The sequence below is a fragment of the Phoenix dactylifera genome, chromosome 4, assembly GCF_009389715.1.
Source record: "Phoenix dactylifera cultivar Barhee BC4 chromosome 4, palm_55x_up_171113_PBpolish2nd_filt_p, whole genome shotgun sequence".
Lineage (NCBI taxonomy): Eukaryota > Viridiplantae > Streptophyta > Magnoliopsida > Arecales > Arecaceae > Phoenix > Phoenix dactylifera.
This window is the reverse complement of record NC_052395.1, coordinates 2116000-2126672: the sequence shown is the minus strand read 5'-3', so window position 1 is coordinate 2126672 and position 10673 is coordinate 2116000. Positions and strand designations below refer to the sequence as shown.

Below are 10673 nucleotides of genomic sequence, written 5' to 3'. Positions count from 1 at the left end.
ATCTTACTATTATAATCATTGGAATACACCAGCTGAGATGAGAGAGAGAAATTTTTTATATCTTGTCTTGGTTTGTGGTTTATATTAATAGAAATTGAAATATTGCCAGCAGGATAAAATCTTAGGCAAAAACTTGTGTAATTAGAGAGACAAAGAGAGGTGGGAGAGGGTTGGTGTAAAAAAAAAAAATATTTTGAATCCAATTATAGTAAAATATTTGTTAAATTCCATATATTTGATTTTTTTTTCTCATTCGTAAATATTATATTTTTTGGGACAAGCAGGGAATAGTCTAAGGCCCCATTTGGGGGAGTTTTTAGAGAGCCAAAAAGCACTTTCTGACCCTCCAAAAGTACTTTTGGATGAAAAAGGGTATTTGGTAAAAATTTTGAAAAGCTGTTTCAGCTTTTGCAGAAAGCTAAAAATAGTTTTTCGGAAGAAGCTCCAATTTATAGCTTTCTAAAAAAAAAGTTATTTTTAACTTTGCCGAAAAGCTATTTTTTTGACCAAAATACTTCCATTCAAAAAATCGTTTTTTCTCCCAAAATACTCCATTGCCTCCTCTTCCACTCCCACCCATCCCCCTCTTCAATGCCACCTAGGGCTGCAAATGGGTCGGGTCGGGTCGGGTCCTGAGCGACCCCGACCCGACCCGGTTTTTTGTTCGGGTCCTAATTTTGGACCCAGACCCGACCCGGTTGAAATTCGGGTCGGGTCGGGTCGGGTCGATGCCAACCCCGTCGGGTCATTCGGGTCGGGTCGGATCCGGATCCGATCGGGTCCGGGTTTGGGTCCGGTCGGGTCCATGAGATGAACAAGTTTTAACCCCAGAGCAAGCAAAGTTAAACAATTGTTTTCTGCAAGTTTTAACCTCATTTTGAGTGTGCAATGTTATATGTTAATACCTTATGCCTCTTATACATCTTCATGGACATCTTTTCTAGTTCCTATCATATGTTTCCTTTTCATTCTTTGGCATAATTCCTTTTGCTGCTGGCTCTGATTATTTGCATATGGGTTTACGCTGTCCATGTCCGAATTATGTGGATAGTGCAAATTCCATTGACAGCTTCGAGGAGAAAATTCCATGCCTATTTCTGTTGCATCTGAAAAACTTGTCTAAATACTCAGCAGAGGAGAGTGTTTCTGGAGAGTAAAATGCACAATCAAGTTGATCGAGTAGAGAGCCAAAGCAGCTTTTCTTTGTTGTATGAATGCCAGGGAAAATCAGCTCCAGAAGGAAGCAAAGGATCTTTATATTTTCGTGAAGACTGTCTTGAGCAAAAACTTTTAGGAGAGGACAATGATGAACTGTGCAATGCTAGAACCAAGATTGGCTTTGCAAATTTAGACCCGATCTATTTTTCGGGTCGGGTCGGGTCGGGTCCCGGATCAAGATTGGGTGGACCCGACCCGACCCGAAAAATAGATCGGGTCTAAATTTAGGACCCGACCCGGCCCCGCGGGTCCTAAAATTCGGGTCGGGTCGGGTCTAAAGCGGGTCGGGTCGGGTCGGGTCCCGGGTCGACCCGACCCATTTGCAGCCTTAATGCCACCCTCTCCAATAATACATTAATATATTATATTATATAATTTTATATTATATTATGAAAAACTCTTCAATGCCACCCTCTCCCATAAAAATGTGATTACCAAACAGCTTGAGCTCCCAAACAGGGCCTAAATGTGTGCAATTTGTGGCCCTTACTTAGGCCATCGACTTTTTGGTCGCTGGGCAAACAATGTGCAGATGATGTCCTCGCCGCCTCGTCCTCCTTTATCCGGTGTGGGACTAACCACTCTTCTTATGCATTATGCTTTCTTCCATATAAATTTCCACCGCAGGCCCCGATGCTCTCCGTATGAACTATCTGAACGGGTTTGCGTTCTGATGTAATACAGGTCAAATGCTAGAGCTGCTGATGCTCATGAAGCAGATCCAAATCCTCAATTCCGTGCCGTTTCCTGTGAAATTTTTAAGTTCTCGATCTTTGACGATTTGCTCCCCGCAAAGCATCGATGTTACTTCACTAAACAAACTGATCATGGGCTGCTCTAAAGCTGGTGATTTGGTATCTGCCCGGAGGCTGTTTGATCAAATGCCGGAACGAGATGTTGTCTCCTGGAATTCAATCATGACTGCTTATGCAAAGAACGGTCGTTGCAATGAAGTTATTCGAATCTTCTCGGAGATGAATGGTTGCAGACTGATGCCGAACCATACGTCCATTTCCACTGTTTTGTCAGCTTGTGCGAAGCTCAGAGCTTTGGAGCAGGGGAAACAGATTCATGCGCTGTCTGTAAAGACCGGTTCTTCGGCGAATGTATTTGTGGGTACTTCTTTGATTACAATGTATTCGAACTGCAATGTCTCCGATTGCTTGATCCGGGTGTTTGATGATATAGTTCGCCCAAACCTTGCGACGTGGAATGCTTTGATATCGGGCTTTGCAATCAACCGCAGGATGAACTATGCTCGTGAAGCTTTTGATCGGATGCCGAGACGAAATGTTGTTTCTTGGACTGCCATGATTAATGGGTATGCTGAGGTTAAGAAAGTGAGAATTGCACTGGAGCTGTTCAACTTGATGCCTGCCAAGAATGTGGTAACTTGGTCCGTAATGTTAGGAGGCTTTGTTAGTAATGGACAATTTGAAGAGGCAATTGAATTCTTTGCTAAGATGATGAGTGATGGAGTTCCAACTACTGCTGCTAGCATTATCAAGGTAACTAATGCCTGTTCTGGTATGAAAAATGTCAAACAGGGCAGAAAGATTCATGGCTATGCGATAAAATTCGGATTTTTTCATCTTGATGAGGGCGTTGAGGCTTCATTTGTTTTAATGTATTGTGAATGTCTGAACATAGAAGCAGCTAAGCTAGAATTTGACAAATTGGAAGGTAAGTTTATCAGATCGTGGAACTCCTTACTATGCGGTTATATAAATAACAAAAATGTCAATGAGGCCCGTAAATTTTTTGATCATATGGACAAAAAGGACAAGATTTCTTGGAACTCAATGATTAATGGTTATCTGAAAGATAAGAGAATTGATGCTGCTCTCGAATTGTTCTCAGAGATGCCCGAACCAACTGTGGAGTCAACTACAGCTTTGATGTCAAGTTTTTTAGAAAATGGAAATCTAGATGAAGCACAGAAATTATTTAACAAAATGCTTGAAAAAGATGTAATGGCGTATACGACTTTGATACATGGTTACGTGGAAGAAAGCCTAGTGGACAAGGCCTTGCAGCTTTTCAACAAGATGCCTGAAAGAAATACTGTCACATATAATGTCATGATCTCTGGTTTACTTCAGCATGGGAAGGTTGCCGATGCTTATAAGCTCTTTAATGAGTCTCCCGAGCGTGATGGTACAACTTGGGATGCTTTAATATCGGGGATTGTCCAGAATGGGTTGTATAATGAGGCTTTTCCACTCTTTAAAAGGATGGTATTATCTGAAATAAGCCCGAGCGAGTTAGCTATAGCTAGCCTTCTCACTGCTTCGTCAAGGTTATCTCTACTGATCCTTGGGGAACAAATCCATGCTGTTGTTATCAAGCTTGGGCACGAATCACACATGGTGGTTGGAAACTCACTAATAAATATGTACTGCAAGTGTGGGGATATGCTGCTAGCTAAACTAATCTTTGACTGCATGCCTGAGTGGGATGTGGTGACGTGGAATGCAATGATTAATGGGTATGCATTTAATGGCCTTGGTAAAAATGCTATCGAAATGTTTGAGATTATGAAGAGGACGAATACCAAACCTGATGAGGTCACTTTTCTTGGTATACTATCTGCTTGTACGCACATGTGCCTTTTGGATGAAGCTCAGCATTACATTAGTTCTATGAAATATGATTATGGAATTTCACCTAAATTAATGCATTATGCTTGTATAATTGATCTTTTATGTCGGATGGGTATGGTTGAGCAGGCTGAGAAATTGGCTTACTCGATGCCTTTTGAACCAGATTCTGTGATATGGACTTCGCTTCTGAGTGGGTGCAGATTAAATTGCAATACTAAATTAGCAGAAAATGCAGCTAACCAGCTATCTGCTTGTGATGCAAGGGACCCAATGCCATATTTGCATCTTATCAGTGTTTATGGGTCAGCTGGGAGATGGGATGATATAGAAAAATTGAGAATTCAAAAAAAGATACTTGGGTCTAATAAACGACCTGGTTGCAGCTGGATATAGACTTCCATCCAAGGTAAGTTCATGATGAACACTCCTACTCAGGAATTCTAAGATATCATTTTATAGCATATCAGTAGGCCTGTTAACGAGCTGAGCTGCTTGGGCTCAGCTCGAGCTCGGCCCGGTAAAAGCTTGGTTCGTTAGTCAAACCAACCCGAGCCCGAGCCCAAAATGAGGCCCGTTTAAACCCGAGCTCGAGCCCGAGCAGCTCACGAGCACGTTTGGGTTCGTGACTTAACACTGCCTGGACTCTTTTTGAGTCTCCCCCGTCTCCTCCCCTGCCCCCCCAATATTCTCTCTCTCTCTCTCTATTTTGTTATGTGCGGAGAGCTGCTCTGAGCCCTAATCGGTGTAATAATATTTTGTTATGTGCGACGCTCTCCTAGTATTCTCGGTGGGCGGCTCTCAAAACTCTAGTCCTAATCGTATAATATCAGGGAATAGAGAGGGGAAGAAGAGAAAAAGCGGCGGAACATGGAGCCGGGCAGCTGCGAACCGCCATCCGACATCGGAGAAGGGGAAGAAGAAGCGACGACGGCTTGGACTGCGGCAGCTCCGAAGGCGACGAAGGCGGCCTACCCGATTGTGAGCTCGGCACAGAGGATGGGGGAATAGCCCCTGCTCGGCCTTTTGTTTGGGGTGATCGGAGGTGGGATCGTCTTCCGGGATGCGGAGGGTGCCGTGGCGAAAGCGGCGATGGCGGGAGCGACGCTGCAGGGGAGATCATGGAAGAAGAAGAGAAGAATAGGTATTTTTCTTTTTTTTCCCTCTTTCTTTGCAATGTTCTGTCTCTAAGACTTTTCCGCGCCCACACAAAAAAAATATATTTGGTGAATTTTGTCAATAATTTATACTGATTGTGGTGTTTAATGTATACTGGATCTTTGTTATCGAGCTTGAGCCCGAGCTCGAACCCAATACAGAGCTCGGTACCAAGCCCGAGCCCGAGCCCGAGCTTCTGTGAAACGAGCCCAGCCTCGGCTCGGCTCGTTAACAGGCCTACATATCAGTCATTATAGTAGCACTAAATTAAATTCTAAACTAATACTAGATATCAATTTATTGACAATTTGGTTGTGCACTGATCATTTGCTAACTTGATTGTTTTAGTAAATTGCTCAATTTTGTTATTACATGACTAGCAAGTACGATGCATCACTGTTTATTATCTTTGAAACTGAGGCATGGTAAATATGTTTTATCTTTCAAAGGAGCTTTCTAAGCAGTCCCCAGAATATTATGAGGCAAGGATAAGTCATAGTTAAAATCAACATTTTTTCTTCCATCCAGGGATCTGGGGTTTTATCATTTTGATGGTCTAAAATTTTGAGACTGGTCTGGTCACTCGGGTACTAGGACACTTTTTGGGTGGATGTAGGAGTGAATTCCTTTTTGAATATGGTGAATGTGTACCCATCAAATCATATTTTTCTTTTCTCATCACTTCTGTTACTATGGGAATCCCTGTGTAGTTTTCAGATGATACTGGCATACTACTGGGACTTGCCTTTTGATGCTTACAAGTTCCTTAGCCCATCAAAGAAGAATAGATTTTGCAACCGGGTGATCGATGGGGTGGCAAGCATAAAAATGACTTCTTGTGGGGTGGCACCTGGAGGTTTATATTGTACAAAGCATGAAAATGACTTCTTGTGGGGTGGTAAGCACTCAGCTTGGCACAATTTGCACTTTCTATTTTAAGTTATTAAAGTGCATGATAATGCAGCTACTTGGAGGAGTTCTTTTGTGAACTATCCAACAATATGTTATTGTTTTCGGATTTTTGGATAATAAAAATAATTTTCTTACAATTCACTGATTCTCTGATAAATGTTCAGTTTTTAATTTCTTCTATCCAAATTGCTAGAACATTGTGTAGGTTATGTCCTTGCTTTTTATGGAAGCCATGATCAATGGAACTGCAGAACGATCTTCTATCCATGTCACCTGTGGAGGCACTCTCTACCAAGTTCATGGGAAAGAGCTCTGCTGAGTCGCATAGATTATGAGAACTATGATGACCACCAGAATGTGATGAAGGTGGTTGGGACATGGTGATCAAATGCAGAGAAAACTGTTGATAGCTATCATTATCAAGGAATCAGAAGCTGACAGAGAGGTTTGCCCCCATGGATACGGCACATGGTGGTTGAATTGAAAGGCTATATGATTCAGAGGAGGGTAGATTCTCGATGAGCCTGCAGTCCCATCTAGAATGAATGAAACCATTGGTTTGTCAGGTATAACCTGGGTGTCTAAATTTTCGTTGAGAATGTGAAACCACAGTTTTTTAAGTATTGTTTAAAATGTAAACCAATGTTTTACTGTTGCTTGGTGCAGTGGTAAAGGGCTTGAGTTGAGAAGCGCAATGGCCCGGGGTGGAGTCTTGGAAGTCGCCACTTTGTGCAAAAAGTGCCAAAGGTTGTCTGTTCCCAGTTAATCCCTCCCACAAGCTTGGATTGCCAATATATCTCATTCCTGGGTAAATAAGTTAAGAAAGAATGGAAGGATCTGAGCTTATTTGTTCTAACTGCTGTTCCTTCTATTTTTCTGCAGGATGGAAAAAGAAGGTAAGCCTCCAAAATTTCTCCGATCTGAAAAAAGGAAAAAGTTCCGCATTTCAGGAAATCCCCCTTTTCACTGATAACCCTGTGATGAAGTATCTAGAGCCAAAGCCAGGAGGTGGGGAAAAAATTGATTTTTGGACAATAAGAACTGCTTAATATAGGCAAAGACGTTAATTGGTTTCTTTCTAGTCTTCTTGACACAGTAGAGAAAATATGCATACCATGGTAAGGTGGTGGGCTTCTTTCCATCCACAGGAGTTGAGTTTAGAAAAATAAAGGGTAGATTATTGAGAATAAAGCAGTTGCTGGAGTTTGTTGCTTTTTATCATACAAAAGGTGATCACTGCTCGGAGGTCTTAGTGGGGGGAGTAAGTGTGCTTTTCGGTGTGTCTTTCTATTTCAATGTTTTTTTTTGTTCACATGTTGCAAGCTTTCTCTCCCGAAATTTCCATAAAGTTTCATTTATAACCATTCATCGTCTCTGTGTGGTGGTAATATTTTACAAACGAAAATAAGCTTTGCTCAAATATCAAGCCTACCTGATCTGTCGCCGAGGTTTTTCTTCTGATCGGTGTATATATTTTTGAAGTGTATTCTATAGATGACAACAAGTGCATGTCTGTTTGGGCCAGTTGGTTGGCAGGGAGATATCTTAAAAGAAAAATTTCTGACATATTTTATCTACTGCCATGTATCTAATGAAGAATGCATGCCTGTTGTTTTCCATTTCTTTTTAATTAGATATCTATGCAATTATCCTGCTTACTCAAACATCATTGATGAAAACTTAGAATTTTGGAGATGGAGTTCTACAAAATGATAAGAAAATAACACTGCTGATTGTTAACCATGGTCTTGTTTGAAACCTCCAAGTGTTTTAGTTTGTTTTGGCACTTATACGATAACAACCTTTTGTTTTGAGCAAAGCACCACACATTTTATTACAGGAAAAATAGAAGGAAAAAAAGAGAGAAAAATCCTCAACTCTCTGCACTAGAGGCGCAGAGACACATCCTGCTTCTGCCAGGCTCCGCTGCTGCCAAACTTGTCCACCGCCAGGGTCAGCTGTGCTCCTCCCATCTGAATGGCTCCCGTTCTTCGTCACCGGCCGGCCCAAGGCCGATCACACCGATATGGCTGTAATGACCATAATTTGAACATGTTTAAGTGTTCTACAGCATTAATTGGTTAGAGATATGTAAAAGTTCTTTTTATTTCTGAGATAAGCTTGTGCTTCTTTAGTTCATGTACTCAGCTAAGATGACCTTCAGGCTTGTGTGGAGCGCTCATAGTTTTATTAGAGATTTCTAAGGACTTGCAACTTCTGCGGGAACAATGACGTTGTCCAAAGCATAATAAAGCTATCAGTAGAGGGGCCGGGCCTGTTATTAATATTAGAGATACTGAATCTGAATTCGAATGAAATTGTACAAGAATCTGGGGACCTTCGTTTAATTTTTAGTTTCAGATGTTCTACTGCGTGACTACTATAAGAGGTGGACCTAAAGAAGATATAAGTACCAGCTATGTACCTAGTTCAATTTTTTGTTTGGCATGTTTTGATCCCCGAACCATTGTACAAGCATTATGTAAAGCTATGGAAAATGAATCTAAATGACCGAACTATCTAAGGATGCTAGTTACTTTTTTTAATTTTATGTGTTTCATCCACGGACTTTATATATTCCATGGGGAAGACCAAATTATTTTGAGGTCCCTATCTAGTCTAAGAATTATCTTTTTCGATCCTTCCCTCCTTGCTCGGCAATGGAAGCTCGCCACCAACACCATGATTGACGGATATCGGAGATTTGACGTCGAAAACATTTGGGTTAGAAATAGGAAACCCTAGCAATAAATTTGGCGATCAAGTAAAAAACTAATATTATGTCTTGCTATAAATCCGCTGGCTCCTACAAAGCTTGATATGGACCAACCGATTATATTACCTACCAACTGTATGTCACACTGCATCAAGATTCCACCACCTCTATCAAAGGAAATGAGTAGGATATGAGGGATAGATGGCTGAAATAATCAAGGCTTGCTAAGGTTCCAAGTCAAAACCTAACACTCAAACCTGCTTCAATTTTAGGAATGACAGCCCCTATTGCCATATATCCCCACATTTGTGTGGTTTTGGTCCCAAGGCGATGTTCTCTCTTCCTAGGAGTTTAATTTCTGAAATTTGTTTGGATATGGTATTCGAAATTCTCTAGTTTGGCCCTTTCTTAGATTTCTCTTATCAGCAGATCTTTTTCCTTCTCAAATTGCCATTCTTTTTTTCTTAATTTAATTGCATTAGATAATGACTGGGTGGCATAACTAATGACGTCTGTGCATGGGAAGGCAAGATAAAGAGGGAGAGTACGTAGCTCCAGTGCGAGATCCGACAGAACCTCTTGAGCACGACCCTCTCAAAACCTCCATGACTTGAGAGGGGAGGTAGGAGGGCTATTTGTAGAGATCCTGAGGGGAGGATAAGCTCAGCATTAAAACTATATGGTGACAAAAAAAACAGGACACTGCTGTGGGAATTATGCTCCCACAGCAGAATCTTGCTATTGGAAGGACCTGATGATGGAAACATGCGACCAGGGTTCCGGCATGTGGTAAGACCATTCCACGATATCACAGATAATTCCAAGGGTTTCACAGATCGAAATTTGAATCCAATGCCGATGCTTGTCGTCAAATGGTCCGCACGTTAAAAATCCGCCATTAGGTCCCCGAAAAATGATGGAAAATTCAAAAATGGTTTGCGACATAAGAAATTCTCTACTAGAAACAATGGTATCTCCCATTATAGTCCCTCTGAAATGTAAAATATATCTATTCTCACTATCTCCATAGTGTATAAGACAAATATATGCATTTCGATTAGGGTCTTATTTTATGGTTATGATTCTATCAAATATGTCTTTTTCATTCCGTCGAAAATCGATTTTACAATATAGACGCTTATGATCACCTCCCCCTCTATGCCTTGCAGTAATGATTCCTATCGTACTCCAACATTGAAAGGTCTATGACGAGTTAGAGTTGATGATGCGTAGTGCATGAATGAATCATGAGTTGGGGTGCAGAAGTGCAATAAGCTTAAGTTTTGGGACGTTGCATCCGATGGCACCACCAAATAATATTATAGGGGGCCAAAAGTGGAGTGTTTACAAAAAGTACTAAAAAGGATGATAAAAGGAATGATATTTTTAATTTTTTTCATATTTTTTCACCTATTTTTTTTTCATCACAGCTTATAAAAAGCAATTCTAAATTTTCTATATTTTTTCTCATACTTTATTCTATCTACCAAGGTTGGCGGCATCGGTCGTGTGATCCACGACGATCAAGTGTCGAGTCAATTGGACGGTACGCATATCAATACGCAACACTTTACAAGTAGAGTAACTTCAAATCTAGATATAAAAATAGAGAGGAGGGTGGAAGGAGGCAGGAGGTAATTAACCAATGGTGGGGTCACATAATTGCAAATTAGCGGGGGGGGGGTGCTAAGGAGGGCAATAATGCCCAACGGGGTGGTGGATTGGGCCGGGTCAAAGAGGGAGGCCATTGAGGGGGCGACTGGGGGTTGGCTTTGGGACCTCAAGGGAGATTGAATGGATAGAGAGAGGTGCTAGTGGCGAGGGGGATTAGTGGCAGCTTCTTTTTTTTTTTCTATAATGTCGGGGAAACTAAGTTTGTATTACCCAAAATTGGATGAAATTATTGGTTGAATCAGAGCCACCAGCTCAGTGGTGGACCAATCCAACCATAAAAGGACACATCTGTATTTCTTCCTTTCCTTTTTGTTTCTTTTCATCCATATTCATGCGTGTCCCCCTTTCTGGTTGGACTGGTCTGCCAATGAGTTGGTAGACCTGGTCCAACCAAT

The 10673-nt window shown here is 41.4% G+C and overlaps 1 protein-coding gene across 8 annotated transcripts; it reads left to right on the top strand.

Annotated features, from left to right (window-relative positions):
- The first annotated feature begins 1646 nt into the window (after positions 1-1646).
- Positions 1647-8102, top strand: LOC103720577 (pentatricopeptide repeat-containing protein At4g02750-like). Of its 8 annotated transcripts, none has more exons than XR_003388190.2 (8): positions 1647-1784; positions 1903-4227; positions 4652-4962; positions 5687-5874; positions 6082-6454; positions 6555-6635; positions 6771-6784; positions 7729-8102. XR_003388190.2 is itself a non-coding variant. In XM_026809807.2 (3 exons), the coding sequence occupies exons 1-2, from the start codon at positions 1685-1687 to the stop codon at positions 4212-4214; spliced, it is 2412 nt and encodes an 803-aa protein (XP_026665608.1). In that variant the 5' UTR covers positions 1647-1684; the 3' UTR covers positions 4215-4227; positions 4601-4661. The 8 variants fall into 8 exon arrangements, 1 of the variants encoding a protein (XP_026665608.1); XR_003388186.2 differs by having other exon boundaries at positions 6771-6896; XR_003388185.2 differs by having other exon boundaries at positions 4659-4962; positions 6771-8102.
- Positions 8103-10673: the final 2571 nt, after the last annotated feature.

What these genes read in the sequence shown, in the direction of transcription:
- LOC103720577 (XM_026809807.2), top strand. Translation starts at nt 1,685, where the DNA reads ATGTGTGCAATTTGTGGCCCTTACTTAGGCCATCGACTTTTTGGTCGC. An exon ending in GCCTCGTCCTCCTTTATCCG is followed by an intron (nt 1,785 to 1,902) that starts GTGTGGGACTAA and finishes GATGTAATACAG; the next exon opens with GTCAAATGCTAGAGCTGCTG.